Below are 17,176 nucleotides of genomic sequence, written 5' to 3'. Positions count from 1 at the left end.
AAATCATTTTTTATTAAAAATAAATAGTTAAACGACAAAATAAACTACTTAGAGAAACTTACCTAGGAAATTGCAAAATTTAATATGGGAGTACGTATTTTATATTCACATAAGGTTCAAGTAATTAAAATAATAGAAGAGTCTATGTATGCCCTTAGTTATACAAAAGTAAAACATCTATTATGCGTGTAAATTTAAATTAGCGCAAAGGTATATTTGTATTCTTCACTTATAGTACTCAAAATTACTTTAAAAAAATAGTATATCAAAGTTTATGTTAGTATTGATTGTTATATTATGAAATAATTATTAAATGATAATATATTGGCTTATTAATAGAAGTTCTCTACTAATTTTAATACAAATGGTAGTTCTCTTCAACCTAAGTTAGAAGGATACAAAAACTGTTTAGAAAAAAAAAATAACTCTTCCTCTAAATTTAAACTTGTTCCTTAAACTAAAATTTTAGTTCACCATCTATTGTATATACTAACTTTTTCATTCCAAATTTAAAAAAATTTTTAGGTGAAATTTTGATAAGTAATAACTATATCTACATCCTTATCTGATTAACATAACACTTGATGACTAATAATACTGGTATTAATGGGTAGTAAAATAAACTTATGTGGACATAATTCATATTAATAGTCCACTATCTCCAAATAAAAGACAGTTCATTTTTCAAAGAACTATATAAGTTCCAACTTTTCTTCTTCCATTAAAAGTGTGGCCGGAGATATGGATGCATGAATTTGAGTCAAAATAGAGTAGTAATATTAGTCCATAATATTAGTGGCTTATGTAATGGGGACAATAAATAAGGTTCCCTCGAGTCAATCCAAAAAGTTTTGGCCCTCTCTCTACACTTGTTGCCCAAAATAAAACTACAGGAAAAGTTGCAATTACTAACCCACTACCGCTTTTCCAATCAAACGCTTCTCCTTGACCCTTTTTCTTCCTTTGAAACCCCCTCCCTATTTATTCTTGCAACAACCTCTTCCCCATTAGAATAATCCCATCCCATCACATAAATTACTAGTAGTGTTATTCTTAGTGTTAGTTTTTCTTTCCTCCTTTCATTCCATAAATACCACCACCACATACACTTACAAAAGAAATAGATTTTAGAGACATGATGATCAGAACTCATCCATCACTCTGCTGCTCCCTCTGCTGAAAGCCCTAGGTAACATTAAGACCCTTTTCTGTCATCTTTATTTTGCAGCTCTCAGATTCTGAATTAACTACTCCCTACTCTTTCACTTCAGTTCCCCTGTACCTTTCATTCTAGAGTACCTCCACTCCAAACAATATTACTATTAATGCAAAAAAGTAGATATATAACCGTCCAGGGTTTATTTCTTTTGTTTTTTTATTTAATTTCGTTAGTAGTTAATTATTAATATTTAAAAATATAAATTAAAAACATAATAAATTCGTATGAACCTCTTGCATTTCTTTTTAATTTATTGATAGTTCTTTTTGCATTCTTTCTCATACTAAAATCTAATATATCGGTACTGCCTATGATGAATCATCGTTAGTTATTCTACTTTCTACATGCATGATCATGCTATACTAATTTATAAGATGTTTTTTATATATATATGTGTCGTTTAATGTGCCTGACTGAAAAATACATATAATAATATAAATATAAGACTAATATATTTTATTATAATTGGCAGACTCATCACAAACATCAGAGACTATATAGAAAAGAAGAGAAAGGTATGTATGTTAATTCCATTATATTGTCCCAGCCATCTACCTAGTATTGATCTGATTCAGTTGAGTGTATATATATAGTCCAATTACCAAAAGCATGATGAAGAATCAAGAGTGAATTTAATTAATTTGTAAGGTATATATATGTGTAGATTGCAGGGACTTGAAATTTTAGTGATGGCTTCTTCGAACAGACATTGGCCAAGCATGTTTAAATCGAAGCCTTGCAACCAGTTTCAGCATGACATGGTCTCAACTACTACTGCATCTTGCCACAGATCAGCCCCTTATAATCCTATTTCAGGTAATAATTTAAAAACCAATTAAGTAGTTAAAATTAATTACTAGCTAATAATATTTGTATATAGGATTAGGATGTGATGAGAAGAGTCCAGAACCGAAGCCAAGATGGAACCCAAAACCAGAACAAATCCGGATTCTGGAGGCGATATTCAATTCTGGAATGGTGAACCCTCCAAGGGATGAGATAAGGAAGATAAGGATGCAGTTACAGGAGTACGGTCAAGTGGGTGACGCCAACGTCTTCTACTGGTTCCAGAACCGCAAATCAAGGAGCAAGCACAAGCTTCGCCACCTCACTAATAATAATAATAGGAATAACAACACTCCATCACCGTCACCACCGCCGCCGCTGCCGCCGCAGCCACAATTCATCTCAGCCACCACCAACTCATCCTCCTCCTCTTCCTCTGACAAATCATCTCCAAAGTTCGTTCCCGCTTTCACCGATGTGGTGATGCTGCTGCCTAATTCTCCAACAGCCTCTGTGAACCAGAACTACTTTCATCACAACGACACCAATAATAACAACACTATCAATCATCTTTTGGTTCCTCCACCACTACCGATCGAACCCTTCTTCCCTGTGTTCCATAATAGTAGTGGCGTGGTTGCAACTACTGAGATCTCTAATAGTGTGGTTAATCAGCATCAACCTCCTCATCTTGTTTATCAAGAAAACGTTGATCCTTGCACTGATCTGCTCCTTAGCGAAATCATGAGCCATGGAGGAGTAGAACCGTCCTCTAAGAGATACCATGAACAAGACAAGGCAGCGGCCACCGTCAAGATTAGGCAGCCACAACAATACATAAGCTTCTGTCCGGTTTCAACTCCTCCTCCTTCCTTCACTAACACAACCGCTACACCTATTACTGTTCCATCCCCATTTCAAGGTAACAAATAAATTTATCAAAGAATGAATTGGTGTAGATGGACGTGTGCATGGCTTAGGGTAGCTAGCTAGGTTTAATTTGTATGCGTTTTATGTGCACATGAGACTTGATTCGGTGTGGTTTGTGTCAGGTGCAGGTGGTGGTTGTGGTAGTGGTGATGCGTCAGCGGCGAAATGTACGGTGTACATAAATGACATGGCATGCGAAGTCGATGTGGGTCCCTTTAACGTGCGTCACGCTTTTGGTGATGAGGCGGTGCTTATCGATTCCTCCGGCCACACCGTTCTCACCGATGACTGGGGCGTTACCCTCCACCCTCTCCAGCATGGCTTCTCTTACTATCTCATCTGGTTTCTTTCCTTCTTTCTCTCGCCACCATAAATTATTTTCATTTCAATAAAATAAAAATTCAATTGCAGTTAATAATTTAATTAAAAATTTTAAATAATAATTTTTAATTATTAATTTTAAATAAAATTTACTGTACCTGAATTTTTTTATCTTTTCATATTATTTTTCTTAATAATATTTATCCTTTTCTTATTACTTGTACTTATTGTGTTATTAAATTAATTTTGCAGATTTAGGGAAAGATGGAAAAGGGGATTTGGATACATGCTGTTGTGTGTCATGAATTGTGTTTACCGTTCTTTTCTTTTATTCTGAATGTCTCCCTATATCTAAGCTAATTATTGCTGTTAGGGTTAGGAATAGCGTTCGTTCCTGAAACTGACAATCAAAGTCTCTACTTAAGTTCCAAATCATGAATATTATTATATTATATACTATTATGTATTTTCCGTCTATTTTCTTTTGACTCAGTTTAATGTCAAGTTATATATATTGGCATCATCATCATATTGCTCTTATTGGAATCACCTGCAAGAAATAAATAATAATGATCCAAAAACTAAGTTAAGTACATGTGTGCATTAAATACTAAAATAAATGTGGATGGAGTTATTGAGGATTTGAAGTGCCAGTTTAGGTGAGATCATACTGCTCTCATTTTATGCCAGCTTTTGGGTTTCGTTTGTTTATATTTGAAGTTAACATTAATTGCCGAAAATAAAAAAAGTTTTCCATTCATAATTCATCATGTTTCTTTTGCTGCCACGATACTTCTACTGCATACTGATGTTACCTTTCTGAGATAGATAAGGAGAGTTTATAAAGGGTAATGATGATATAGGAAGATTTTAATTTTTAAGTGTACCAGATATTCGATATACTAATAATTTTAATTTTTAATTTTAATTATAAAAATTATATTAATTAAAAACACCAGTTAAAATTAATAAATAAAATTTGTATTCATATATTTCTCCTTTTTCACATTTTTAAAATTTTTTTAGATATCATTAAAAGAACATTAGTTTAAACTTTTAACATGTGAAAAGAAATAATTGAGAAATATGTGATAGATGACAAATGTTTATTCCTTTGACAAAAACAAAATATTTGATAACTTAATTTTGTTAGGGAGCTATATATTTGGAAGATTTCCTACTGATAACTTTTTTACTCTAGAAATGTTGAGCGTTTATGTATATTTTAACTTTGTTTATATATATAATTAAAGCTATTTAATTTTAAAGATAATAAATTAATAGATGGGATATGGATCGCTGTTTTGCTATTTAAAATGGCATCTGGTTTGTAGGGAGCAGAAAAGTCTGGCCTGAAAGGGTATGGTCCTAATATTATTTTTACAAAAATTGGAACTTTTTGTCTTCAATTTGGAGTGTGCTACATATATACTTACGTACATGAGAAATATTAGAGAGAACAACACCCAGCACAGTTGCAAATTTGGATTGCGTTATGTTACTTGTGGTTTCATAAGAACAGTGCTTATGATATCATCATCTATGCATATGTTTCAAAGTTTCAATTGATGCATAAATACATATGATATGATATGATTTGACTAAGCGATGAGATGGACTTGTTAATGCCATGTCACACTCATCATCATCACTTATACCAAAACATATCGATTTTCATGTAAATGCATGAACCATCACGTATGCTATAATGATGCCCACAAACTTGAATCATCATAACCAGTTAACCACCCACCACTCCTTTTATTCTCTTCCAACTAGCTATCTAGAACCTATAGCTTGATTTACGCACTTTTGATAAGCTAATTTTATATATAAATAGAGAAATGTTTAGGGAATTAATATTTTTTGTAGTGAAAAAAAAATAGTTAGTATTTAACATTTCGTGTATATAAATATGATGCCAATGTTTTGTGAAGAGGATCGGAAGATGTAATTATATGGTTTGCTCACCACTCATCAAATTAAAAATGGGCGTCATACTTGGTTTCCAACGTAAGGGAGCAGCAGTAGTGTGGTGCTCATGAGAAAATGTTTAGAATTGGATGGGATATGCTTTTTTGCTATTGAATGTTGTAATAAGGAGATGGGAATAGAATATATTACTTCAAATTTTAATATGGGAAAATGATTTTATCATTCATAGTTTTTGATAACTTCATATACAATTGTACATTATTTTTTTATATTACGTATTTGCATGAATTTATAAAAAGAAAAAAAAAGGTGATATTATCAAAATAAAAACATTAATATTTAAATTTTTTAAAAAAATTTAGAGAATCAACTATAATATAAGTCAACTAAGTTAATTTTTTTATTTTTGATTTTCAAATTCAAAAAATTAGAATAGTGAAGGTTGGATTCTTCTTTTGTAATGAACCTGCTTTTTAAGTAATTGGCTAGAGATAGCTTCGGTCCTAATTGGTTCTCTAGCAAAATCAATTTTATAAAAATATTAGATGGTGTACTATTTGAATTTTCTTTTTTCAAAAATTACATATATAATAGTACATATTTAAATATTGGTAGAGACTCACGTATAGTTATTTTCATGAAAAATTAATAATTAAAAATGGTTAAATAATAGATTAAATTGATATCTAACGATTTTCAACTATTAACTTTATGTAAAGATATATGAATTTTCTCTTTAAATATTAGATTACATAAATGCTTTTTAACAAAAAATAATTAAAAGCAGTTAAAATTTGTATTATTTAATATTAGTTATTGCTAAAATTATAATAAATACTAATAAAATAAATTTAAATTTTGTTCTTTCTCTAATATAACCGATTAAATTAAAACTTTCTATTATATTGACAACATTAAAAAAAAGCTCTTAACAAAAACTGTTAGTTTATTGCATACGGTACATGATCATACTTTGTCATTCAGTGTAATTTGTAAATTTGATGTTAGAAATTAAGCATTATAGTAAGCAAAAAATGACGTTAATGAAGGGTTAAAGTAGTTAATTGTTTTTGGTGGAAGTGTTATTTTTGGTGAAAGCCCAGTTAAGATTTGAGCGGCGTGACTGATTCCCACATTGTGCCAACGAAGAATCCCACATTTCCAGCGCCTACCTCTTTCTCTTTCTCTTTCACTTTGCTTCTCAATTCCAATTCACTCTTTAACAAACTAACAAAGTTTCGTTTTTTTAAACCTCCCTTCCAATTTCCAAATCTCGTTCCATCTTCAACTATGACCCTTATCTTCCACTTCCATTTTCAACTACCCGTTTGAGCCTCCTTCACATTCACCCAATCAAAATCCTTTCTTTCTCTTGTTTTCTTTCTGGGAAATGGGGGCCTACAGAGCGGACGACGATTACGATTACCTCTTCAAGGTGGTGCTGATCGGTGACTCTGGCGTCGGAAAATCGAACCTTCTCTCTCGCTTCACAAGGAATGAGTTCAGCCTTGAATCCAAGTCCACCATTGGTGTTGAGTTCGCCACCAGAAGCATTAAGGTTGATGATAAGGTTGTCAAGGCTCAGATTTGGGACACTGCTGGTCAAGAGAGGTTCTACATTCATTCCTCCCTTCCCTCTTGTTCCATTCATGCTTCATTTCAATTTTATTTATTTTTAAACATATGTGTGGCTTTGATTTTATTTTTGATGTGGTGGTGGTTTAAAGTGCTGTTGTTTGTTTGTGTTTTTTTCATGCGGCATGTTGCTTGTAGTAGCTAGATAGGAGGTACATTGGAGCTTTCTGTTTCCTTGCAAGGAACATTATTAGCAAGCAAAATGTTGCTTCTTGCTAAAGCTATTGTATTCTTATGCTTTATTACCGGTCCTGCCATTTATGGTATTGAATAGCCGTTTGAATAATCTGAGCTGTTTCCTTAGCCTTCATCTGGGGCAATAAGTAGGCATTTCAATGTTGGTTCCAAGCTCCTGGCCTGTCCGTAGCATCTTGAAAACAATTTTAAAATGTGAAGATCTCAGATGGTTAAGGAAAATATCATTGTGGCAATTTTTCTTACAATTTAACTATAGATACTAGTGTTATATGTGGGAAATGCTTAAGTTGGTTCTGAATTCATGTAAAAGGATTTTTGAGGAACAGCTTTACTTTTATGTTTGGACTTTTTCAACTTTCTTCTAGATTTAATGTCTGCACAATTTTTAACTAAATAATGCAATGAAATTTTCTCTTTGAAATCTCCTAGAGAAAACCTCTTCTCCCCTGTTGTTCTTTATGCATCAAAGTGGGAAGTGGGAATTAATAACATTGATCTTCCTTTTTTAGATCTCAAGCATTTTGGATTGCAATGTCAACATGCTAAGTTGCATGACATTAATATTCCTTTTTAAGGTGAATTACATTGGTTATTCATTATCATTTAGCTTCTCAATCATGCTTCTTGATAAATGGTAATAAAAGCCAGAATAAAGTGGACATCCTTTGATGAAACTATCTTCGTGACCATGTATCATATTGGTCTGTGGTTTCTTAAATCCTTAGAAGTAACGCTGGGTAGATTCCGTGTGATTGATGATCTTCCATGCTGTATTTATTTAAATTTTCATGTAAGATATCTATCTTAGGTTGTTTTTCTTCACTAAAGGTACCGGGCAATTACAAGTGCTTATTATCGAGGAGCTGTTGGTGCTCTACTAGTTTATGATGTTACTCGCCATGTTACGTTTGAAAATGTGGCGAGATGGCTAAAGGAGCTGAGAGATCACACAGATGCCAACATTGTGGTAATGCTTGTAGGAAACAAGGCAGATCTGCGCCATCTGCGAGCAGTTTCCGTCGAAGACGCCACTGCCTTTGCTGAAAGAGAGAGCACATTTTTCATGGAAACATCTGCCCTTGAGTCAATGAACGTTGAGAATGCCTTCACAGAAGTCCTGACCCAGATCCACAGCGTCGTAAGCAAGAAGGCCCTTGAAGTTGGTAATGATCCAGCAGCATTGCCGAAAGGGCAGACGATCAATGTTGGTTCCCGGGACGACGTCTCAGCGGTGAAAAAAGGTGGATGTTGTTCTAATTGAGTATGTAGTACAAGTGTCTGTAATTTTAAATTCAGAATCTGCCTTGTTTATAACCAACCATGTAGAGATTGCCCAGACAACAGCATCAGAATGATATTCTAGAGAGGAGCATCAAACCATAATTTATGTTTATGTTTTGGTCGGAAGAGGGAATCTGTTGGATATTAGCTAGAGCCTAGGTGTTTTTCACTTTCATTTAACCTTATAAGATATTCATAATTATCCAATTTATCTAATTTCATATTTTCTTATGTGCTGTTTCCTTTTGGTTTTGATGCGCTTCTGTTTGTTATCATCTACTTCCAAGGAAATATGTGAAATGACAGTATTTAACTATTTATATTTTATACTCAAATATATAGATACTGATTTAGGAAGTGATTTTTAATACACACAATTTTTTAAATTTCGATGTAACATTATTCATTAGTCGTTAGTAAAAGAAAATAGATAGAAAATAATAGCTGGAATGTAACTCAGGAAAAGATGGGTAAACAATAAACATGAGGCACAAAAATAAAATATCGATATTCAATTGTTTATAAATCACAAGAATTAAATCACAAGAATTAGGAGTAATTTAGGAAGGTTTTGATGAAATGAAAAGGTGATCTTATTATTAAGAAAATGATATGATTTACAGATTTACTTCCAGCACTAAAAATAATTATTAAAATAATATAAACTTATAAAAAATGAAATAATACATGATTCCATAAAATACATTAAACAATAAGTTACGTTAACTTATTAATAACTTACTAGTATCACGTTATTTATCTAAATGGTGATCAATTATTAAATTCTTATACGTACAAAAATAAATATTTACTAATTGAATTTATAGTTAACATTATTAAGTTTTTTAAGTCAACTTTTTAGCTAAATGCTAATCTAGTTGAAATTATAAACCATTTTAGAAAATATTGTGAAATTGTTAACCTTTTTAGTAAAGGTTGTGTTTTGAGCTAATTTATAGTCACCACCTTTTATTCTTTGATCTAATATGCGTGTGTAAGTTTGGATTTTAGAAAAAAGTAAAGAGGAAAAAAAAAGGAAAATTTTGGAGTATAAAATAAACTAAATATTACACCTAGAACCTTTTTCCCTTTCAAAATCAAAATTCCAAAACTCGCAAACAGAGTGTAAAAGAATTATTATGTTAGAGCTTGTTTGACATGAACCTTGAAGGAGCAACAAGCCAACAAACACTTGATCCAATGTGCTTATTGCAAAACCATCGATCTTAACCAAGTAGATGACCCAACACTTGTTTAAAAATGAGGTTGATTATAAAACAAGAAACGAAAATCATACTGACAGAAAAAGAAGTGGAGGAATATAATGATATATATAAAATTAGTCTGATTTCAAGATACGTGAATGAGGAAATATTTGCATTAAAATGTTACCAAAGCGGATTGGTAAATCTAAAACCCAATATAACATTAAATTAACAGAAGTTTAAAATGCGTTGAAAACACATACTGCACCTGCAGAATTCGACTAAAACTAAGGACACATGAAATCTCCCATTAGAATTTTACTTGCGAGCTTCAGCCTTCTTCTGTTCTTTGGCTGAAACAAATTGATTAATTATCAGTTTCAATTCGGGGGTACAAGAAAATGAGGGTTAGACAAACCAAACAGTTTTAAAATCTTACCAGCTTTCTCTTCTTCACGCTTCTTCGCAGCTTCTGCCCTCTGTTGACGTATAAGAGCTAAACGTTCTGCGTGCAAGAGAAATAGAAAGTTAATCATTTAGAGAAAATATATGTCTGTTGACAAACAAGTAGATGCATTATTCAGGAGCTACTGGTACCTAAATCCTTCCTTGCTTGTTCTGTTTTTCCTTGCTCTTGCAACCTCATGTAGCGCTCATGAGCTCTCTGTTTCTCTAGCTCTTCTCTGTAAACAAGTGGTAAATTGTAAGTACATTAGCAAAATCTGTTAATACAGAAGTTGCAGTCCCAATATTTTGCCAATTTATGACTGAAAGAAAAAGTTGTGTGTGATTATCTTTTCAAAAAAGTATAACAATGTATACCTTTCCCGCCTTGAAAGCTCGGTTGTTTTCCCAATCTGCATTTTGAAGAAAACGTGCTTATTATTCCGATATAACGTAATTACTACAAATATGTCAATGGGAGATCCAAAAAGCAGAAAGATGAACTCACATCAATGTCTCTAGCCTTCACGTTCTTTTGCTTCACCAAGTTAGGGTTTTCAATCTCAATAATCCCTTGAGTACCTTTTGTTTTCTGTAGGCATTATATGGCAACAATGCAGTCAATTTCGTATTTGGCAATAATACAGGCAGAAATAGAGACACAAAAACACTCAACAATCAACAATTGGAAGTAGAATACTGACTTTAGTTTCTCCTTCAGATTCTTCTCCAGATTCATTCTCGGATACTTCCTCAGATTCCTGTTCTGACTCTTCATGCTCAGCTTCTTTCTATTAAATTCACAAATACAAAGGCCATAGTTAAAGAAGAGAAAATTCTATGAAGGAATGGAAAACTTAACAGTGTAAAGATTAAAACATGAATCATGCCCATAGAAACTCCATGCATACAACAAAGAATATCCTGTGTTTAAGTGATCATAAGTATGTGTAAGTGTGCACACGTGAATAACACAGAATATAAAGAGCTGCGGAATAAGAGGCAGAAGAAAACCTGTCTGAAAGTCTTGGGACGAGAAGACGTACCGGCAGCTGCAGCAATCAGTGGAAATATCAGGTTTTTAACGATAATTCAGCAACGCTTGACTTCCAATAGGAAGAAGCTCAAAAATTACATGACCCTTAGAACAAAGGCAAAAATGCCTGCAACAAAAACAACACAGACACCCAAATAGACGCAAAGGACTAAAACACTAAAATAAAACTACAACATAACTTAAAATCCTTAGCTTCTCGTATCTCATTCAAGTATAGAATCTAGAACCGATCAAACAGAAGCACATAACTCTATTTTCACATCGCATGAAGGTAGAAACAGTAAATTTGAATTCAAATAAACAACATATTCGAGAATCTCCCAAGCTGGTAGTTAATCTGGATCAACCCAAAAACAGTAACAACAGAATTCTCCGAAATTCGAATAATAAGCATAAACCTCCATACGACAAATTTGGTGGTAAATATTCTTTCAAGCTTAAAAATCAGAATTTGCTAAAGAAATATGGAATTAGAAGTTACGTAGGGCTAGAAATCAAAGCATACCCAATACAAGTTAAACCTCCCAAATCTTAAAGCTAATTTAGAACAAGCTACACTGAAAAACAGAATTTTCTCGGGGATCAAGGAGAAAAAAAAATTGAAAAGGGGATTAATTGAATTGTGCTTACCCATGTCCTCCGGGGTGGAAAACTGGCGGCGACCTGTGGGCTTGCTCTTGAATTTTCCCCTTCCCATGGCGTAAAATAGTAACACGCGAAAGTAGCAGTGAAGCCGAGTGGGACTTTATGTGGTTAACAGCAATGATGCCGTGTGGAGATTTTTTTCTTCTTTTTGCTGGGACTGATCTTCACAAGCGAGAGGAAAATTGGATGCACCCTCTGTCACAATCGATTCGTTTGTCAAAAACCCTAGTTGTCAATTTTAGGATTATTCAACTACTGATTTAGTTTTTAAAGTATCGTCATAAGGTAGATTTTAAACAAATTGCTTATCTTATCTTTCTCTGGTTTTTTTAAAGACTATCTTATTTAAGTAGCGTCAGATTTAGGCTTGGATCGCTTGCTTAATATCACACTTCATATATGCTTTTTTGTTTAAATAAAAAAATTATTAATTTTTAATTTGTATAAAAAAAAAAATTATATTTATATTTTCACTTTATATCTTTATCTTTATCATCTAAATTTAACATCAGTATGATATTATAAAATTCTAATAAAATTAAAAGATATTTATCTAAATTATAAGATATGACCCTGAGTACATTTCAAATACAATAAATTATTTATAATAAATTTTCATTTAAACTATTCGAATATAAAATAATTATTTGATAATATATTATTGAGATAAATAACAAATTGGTATTTAAAAGGTTTTGGTACTAACAAAATAGTATTTAATTTTTGTTATTAATAAAATAATGTTTTAAAATTTTAAAATTTGACAAAATCACCCAACCATAAAAGGATGACGCATAGTAAACGAAAATGCTGATGCGACTGTGGAAAGAGAGTTCAGATGATGGCAGAGAGTTTCAGTGACGTTTCTGACAACTTCCTTCTTTTTCGTGTTCGCTTCTTCTTCTTCTTCAACATGTGGTTGCGTCACCTTCTACTATGACAATTGAAGAAGAAGACCGCCATGGCACGACGCTGTGTTTTTCATGTTCGCCGCTTCCTGTTGAATTCTTCAACACGCCGCTGCATCCCCTTTAGTGTCCCTTTCCGCCAGACTGCCTTGGCACATTATTGTGTCTCCTTCTATCATGCCGTGTTCTTGTATTTGCTTCTTCTTTTTCAACATGCTGTTGCGTTCTTTTTGTGTCCCCTCCGCCATGGCAGCCATTCATCGTTGCGACTCCTTTCGCCATGGCAAATATTTATTTGAATAATTTTTAATTGTATAATTGTTAGCGTTAAAATCTTTCGAGTATGGTATATTTCTCTATATTATTTTAAAAAATGATTCAAATAATTATAATTTTTAAATATTTTAGACACATTTTAATAAAGTAGGTTTAGGTTCACTAAACAATGATGGTGTGTTTGATTATCAGAATGGATAAGATAAGACACTGATAACAAGACACAAATGACAGAAACATAAAATTTAATATTTTGTATTTTATTTGGTGATAAATTAAAACAAATTATAAAAATTCAATTTATTCTCATTTTTTTATTTAAAAAATTTGCAAAGAAAAATATAATAATAAAAAATATATTTATAAAAAATTAATAAAAATAAAAAATAAATTGTGTTTCTTGTTAGTGTCTCCTATAATTTTTGTTAGGATTAATTCAGTATCTCTAAATATAAGGTATTTGTTTGAGCGTCATTAAATTGATAAAAGAATCTTTTTCAATTAAAAAAAAAAAGATTTTTTTTTTAGTGTATTTGACAAATTTTTAATAGTAAAAACAAAAGCACTAGAAAAATAAAAAATATCTTTTTTAAGAAGTTACAATTTATATCTTTTTTTTAAAAGATCTTTTTTTCTTAAAAAATATTTTTTACATAATAAATAAATAAAAAAATACTTTTACCTTATTTAACTCAAACATAATTGATAGATGAAAAAATTTTTTAGTATAAGATATCCAAACATAAAATCACTTCTATTTTTATAAAAGATTTTTTTTAAAATATCATTAATTTTTTTTTTTGAAAATAGCATCCAAACAAGTCCAATATCTTTTATCTATATCTTATATGGTAAATACGATTTTGTAGGGCTGTCAAACAGGCTAGCCCCGCTCATTTAGGCCCAACCCGTTAAACCCATGGGTTAAATGGGCTGGACCGTTTAAACCCGCTCTATTCGCGGGCCATAATTTGTTAACCCGAACCTTTTATGGTCAGCCGATGGGTTAAACGGGTCAGCCCATTTATTTTTTTATTTTATTTTTTGAAAAATATTTTGACAAAAAATATTATTTCTAGGTCAAAAACCTTTAAAAAATAATGTTTTTTTAGTTGATAGGTTAGATTTTCGGGATCGGATCGAAAGAAATGTCAGGTTGAAGTGTTATTTTTTTTAAAAAAATGCAAAAAAATAAATAAACGAGCCATCTGTTTAGTTTGCGGATTAGCCCGTTTAACCTGCCATTTTTTTAGATTAATCGGGCTCATCCCGTGTAGCCCGAATTTTAAACGAGCTTAATTTTAGAGGCAAAATCCACCCATTTAAATGGGTAGACGGATTAGTCTGATGGGTTTGACTCGTTTTAACGGCCCTACGATTTTGTATTTTTAGAGCATGTCCAATGATAAATAAATGAAGGTTCGTTCACTGTTTGTCTGATAAAAAGTGAAGACTAATCATAGAAACAAAATAAAGATAAATTCCATCACAATTTTCAAAGTAAGCAAAGTCCTACTCGTTTCTTTTCATCTTAATCAATAATATTCTAACATGTGACAATTAAATTAAAAAAAATTAAATAATATTTTATTAATATAATAACTAACGTTGCATAATATGTTACTTATACATATATTTTACTTTATGTATATAATTAAATATTATAATTATTTATAAATTAAATATGATTTAATTATTTAATATAATTATTTAAAAAATTATATTAAATAATTAAAATTTATTTAATTTATTAATAATTATAATAATTAATTAATAATTATTTAAATTATTTAAATTATAATTAATATAAATAATTAAATTAATATTAAATATTAATTATATTATTAAAAAAATAATTATATTAATTTTAAATATTTAATTAATTAATTAAGTAAGACTATAAAAATTAATTTTTTTAAACGAAAAAGAGAAATATATTTTAAGTTTTTATTTATTATTTATGACGTAAAAATTGATGTAGAGTTATTTTTTATGAAATGTGGGTTATGAATAGGAATTGAGATTAGTTCGTAAGGGAGATGGTCTTATATGATTATATTTTGGATTTTATCTGCCAAACAAACGCAAACTAACGGTTGTTTGGTTCGTGTAAAATTTACTCTACTAATATCCATAAACCAAACATACCCTAATAATTAAAGGATATTTAATCATTGGTGAAAAGAAAAAGTTAAAATAAAGTAAGCGCTTTGGTTAACTCTTTCCAGTCCTCAGTCCTCACTCCCAATTGCTGCATTCTCTTTTTGTGCTGTTTCTTATTCCGATCTGTGTACGTTATCTCTTTCCTTAATCCCTTATTTGCTTTGGGTTTCTTTTCATCGTATGTATTCCAGAATTCATCTGTAATTTTCTTTCTCTTTCTTTTTTTTTTTTTTTTTTTTGTTTGTTTTTCCTGCTTGACAATTTGTGTAAACAAGAAGTCAAATGAAGTAGTTTCAACCTTTCTTGTATTAATCTTGTTATGTACCTTTTTTTTCTGGTGTTCCGGGGAAGGGGATTCGGAGAGAGGACTATGATGGGGCTTGTGTTGTTTAGGGTTTGTGAATGCTAGCTATTAAAAATCTGGTAAGTAGATACGTCCTGCAGGGGGAAATCGGAATTTTCTTTCAATTTTTTTATGATCAACCGAAAATTATAGTACTCTTGTAGGATTCTTTGTTTTGGGAGCAATTTCTAATTAGTGTTAATCATAGAAAGGGAGCCAAAAAAAATTGCCTATTTGATTGAATTGCTGGAAAATTGTAATGGCTTGCAGACTGTTACTCCATGTCAAACTCAGAACTTAGAAAGAAATTCTGAAGTCTTAGCCTTTTAGGAAATGCATAGGAATTTTTTTCTGTTTTCTTTTACTGATTCTTTTGCTTGCTTGAAAACACTTGTATGAAGATCAGGATTTGTGGGATGGGAAAGAGGAAGGCAAAGTCGAAGCCACCTCCAAAGAAGCGAATGGATAAGCTGGACACTGTCTTCAGCTGCCCTTTCTGCAATCATGGCACCAGTGTTGAATGTCGCATTGATATGAAGAACTTGATCGGGGAAGCTTCTTGCAGAATATGCCAAGAGAGCTTTAGCACTACTGTCACAGGTTGGTTTTAATGTACTGTGGTTTACATTTATCATACTTATTTAAAGTAGTTGGTGACTGATAAATAGGCTTTTGTTTCAATACCACTAACTGATGATATTATCTTGGTGTATCTTATCATACTTTTGATGAAGTTGGAGATGGTGTGTGTTATATGAAGCATTTTAGACTTGTCTCGTTGTTATATTGTCAAACCATTCTGAAAATAGGAGAAAATTTCGAAAGAAAACAAGATCTATTGTTAAAGCTAATAAATAATAATATCTGGTTGGTTGGTTAAGCGTTGTTGATACATGTTTTTGATCTGGAAAATGCAAAGTCATACATTACTGGGTTTATTAATCTTTATATTTATTTGCACAATTAGATGTGGCTGAGGCTAGTGGTCTTATATTTTTGTTTTCTTTGCAGCTTTATCGGAGCCAATTGACATGTAAGTTCAACAATTATATCTGCAAACTATGCTCCGCCTCTATCTCCCTTGCTTGGTTTTTATTTGTTATTATTTTTTCCTGACTCAAGAATCTTAATTTGAACAATACAGATACAGTGAGTGGATTGATGAATGTGAACGGGTGAACAACCCGGAAGATGACGGTGCTTAGTAGTGTGATGATAAGAATCCAGTTGGAAGATGATGGTGATTAGTAGCGTTTTAAATAATCCAGTTTTAGCAAATATGAATGGAATTACTGTCCATTGTAATTATGTCTGTCTCTATTATGATGATTAGTAGTGTTTACAATGCACACGAAAGTAATATGCCTACTTTGATGATGCCACATTGATTATAACAATACAGATGCTAGTCATGCTATTTACAGTGTGCTTATGTAAGATTGTAAGTCCCAATAGTAGTAATAGTTTGAATGGTAGATAAGTTATATTAACTGTGGTGGATAGAGAAATAAAGAATGAGATTGTCTTGTATGATAAATTTAGGGCAAGAATATTATTAGAATATAACATCTATACATTGAAGACGTAAATGCATCTTTTCTATTAAACAATGGTAGGGGTGCAGCGGTTTACGTTGGTTGCATATGAGAAAAAATGCTATATTTTTCTCGCGATTTTTGATGGAATGCTTAAAAGGTATAAACGCGGCACTTCTATAGCGGTTTATGTTTGCTTATATATTTCCTAAAAAATGATATGTCATTGTCAATATAAAAAATTATAACAACTACTTTAATATTTTCTAATAGTATTTACATAGACCTTTTACAT

General features: G+C 31.5%; 4 protein-coding genes across 6 annotated transcripts; 3 read left to right on the top strand and 1 right to left on the bottom strand.

Moving 5' to 3' along the window:
• The first annotated feature begins 1,908 nt into the window (after positions 1-1,908).
• Positions 1,909-3,654, top strand: LOC130967014 (WUSCHEL-related homeobox 9-like). Its single transcript, XM_057891838.1, has 4 exons — positions 1,909-2,035; positions 2,100-2,927; positions 3,058-3,277; positions 3,630-3,654. Exons 1-4 carry the CDS (start codon positions 1,909-1,911, stop codon positions 3,652-3,654), a joined length of 1,200 nt encoding a protein of 399 aa, XP_057747821.1.
• Positions 3,655-6,406: 2,752 nt separating this feature from the next.
• Positions 6,407-8,505, top strand: LOC130968689 (ras-related protein RABA1f-like). The gene is made up of 2 exons (XM_057894088.1): positions 6,407-6,802; positions 7,853-8,505. The coding sequence occupies exons 1-2, from the start codon at positions 6,582-6,584 to the stop codon at positions 8,283-8,285; spliced, it is 654 nt and encodes a 217-aa protein (XP_057750071.1). The 5' UTR covers positions 6,407-6,581; the 3' UTR covers positions 8,286-8,505.
• Positions 8,506-9,617: 1,112 nt separating this feature from the next.
• On the bottom strand, positions 9,618-11,950 carry LOC130968690 (uncharacterized). The gene is made up of 8 exons (XM_057894089.1): positions 11,642-11,950; positions 10,969-11,006; positions 10,659-10,745; positions 10,463-10,546; positions 10,333-10,367; positions 10,108-10,193; positions 9,950-10,015; positions 9,618-9,863 (listed from the first exon to the last, which is right to left on the bottom strand). The coding sequence occupies exons 1-8, from the start codon at positions 11,706-11,708 to the stop codon at positions 9,829-9,831; spliced, it is 498 nt and encodes a 165-aa protein (XP_057750072.1). The 5' UTR covers positions 11,709-11,950; the 3' UTR covers positions 9,618-9,828.
• Positions 11,951-14,923: 2,973 nt separating this feature from the next.
• LOC130967616 (transcription elongation factor 1 homolog) lies at positions 14,924-16,783 on the top strand. Of its 3 annotated transcripts, none has more exons than XM_057892560.1 (4): positions 14,924-15,130; positions 15,753-15,946; positions 16,358-16,379; positions 16,491-16,783. In XM_057892560.1, the coding sequence occupies exons 2-4, from the start codon at positions 15,763-15,765 to the stop codon at positions 16,549-16,551; spliced, it is 267 nt and encodes an 88-aa protein (XP_057748543.1). In that variant the 5' UTR covers positions 14,924-15,130; positions 15,753-15,762; the 3' UTR covers positions 16,552-16,783. The 3 variants fall into 3 exon arrangements, with proteins under 3 accessions (XP_057748543.1, XP_057748544.1, XP_057748542.1); XM_057892561.1 differs by having other exon boundaries at positions 14,995-15,130; positions 15,748-15,946; XM_057892559.1 differs by lacking the exon at positions 14,924-15,130 and adding an exon at positions 15,391-15,426 and having other exon boundaries at positions 15,748-15,946.
• The last annotated feature ends 393 nt before the right edge of the window (positions 16,784-17,176 follow it).

The sequence above is a fragment of the Arachis stenosperma genome, chromosome 3, assembly GCF_014773155.1.
Source record: "Arachis stenosperma cultivar V10309 chromosome 3, arast.V10309.gnm1.PFL2, whole genome shotgun sequence".
NCBI classification, from domain to species: Eukaryota; Viridiplantae; Streptophyta; class Magnoliopsida; order Fabales; family Fabaceae; genus Arachis; species Arachis stenosperma.
This window is presented reverse-complemented; position numbering and strand designations above follow the sequence as displayed.

Coding starts and splice junctions, on each gene's coding strand:
- LOC130967014 (XM_057891838.1), top strand. CDS start 1,909: ATGGCTTCTTCGAACAGACATTGGCCAAGCATGTTTAAATCGAAGCCT. Junction 2,036..2,099: donor CCCTTATAATCCTATTTCAG/GTAATAATTTAA, acceptor ATTTGTATATAG/GATTAGGATGTGATGAGAAG. Junction 2,928..3,057: donor TGTTCCATCCCCATTTCAAG/GTAACAAATAAA, acceptor GGTTTGTGTCAG/GTGCAGGTGGTGGTTGTGGT.
- LOC130968689 (XM_057894088.1), top strand. CDS start 6,582: ATGGGGGCCTACAGAGCGGACGACGATTACGATTACCTCTTCAAGGTG. Junction 6,803..7,852: donor GACACTGCTGGTCAAGAGAG/GTTCTACATTCA, acceptor TCTTCACTAAAG/GTACCGGGCAATTACAAGTG.
- LOC130968690 (XM_057894089.1), bottom strand. CDS start 11,708: ATGGGAAGGGGAAAATTCAAGAGCAAGCCCACAGGTCGCCGCCAGTTT. Junction 10,746..10,968: donor GTCCCAAGACTTTCAGACAG/GTTTTCTTCTGC, acceptor TGAATTTAATAG/AAAGAAGCTGAGCATGAAGA. Junction 9,864..9,949: donor GCGTGAAGAAGAGAAAGCTG/GTAAGATTTTAA, acceptor AATTTGTTTCAG/CCAAAGAACAGAAGAAGGCT.
- LOC130967616 (XM_057892559.1), top strand. CDS start 15,406: ATGCTAGCTATTAAAAATCTG. Junction 15,427..15,747: donor TGCTAGCTATTAAAAATCTG/GTAAGTAGATAC, acceptor ACTTGTATGAAG/ATCAGGATTTGTGGGATGGG. Junction 15,947..16,357: donor CTTTAGCACTACTGTCACAG/GTTGGTTTTAAT, acceptor TTTTCTTTGCAG/CTTTATCGGAGCCAATTGAC.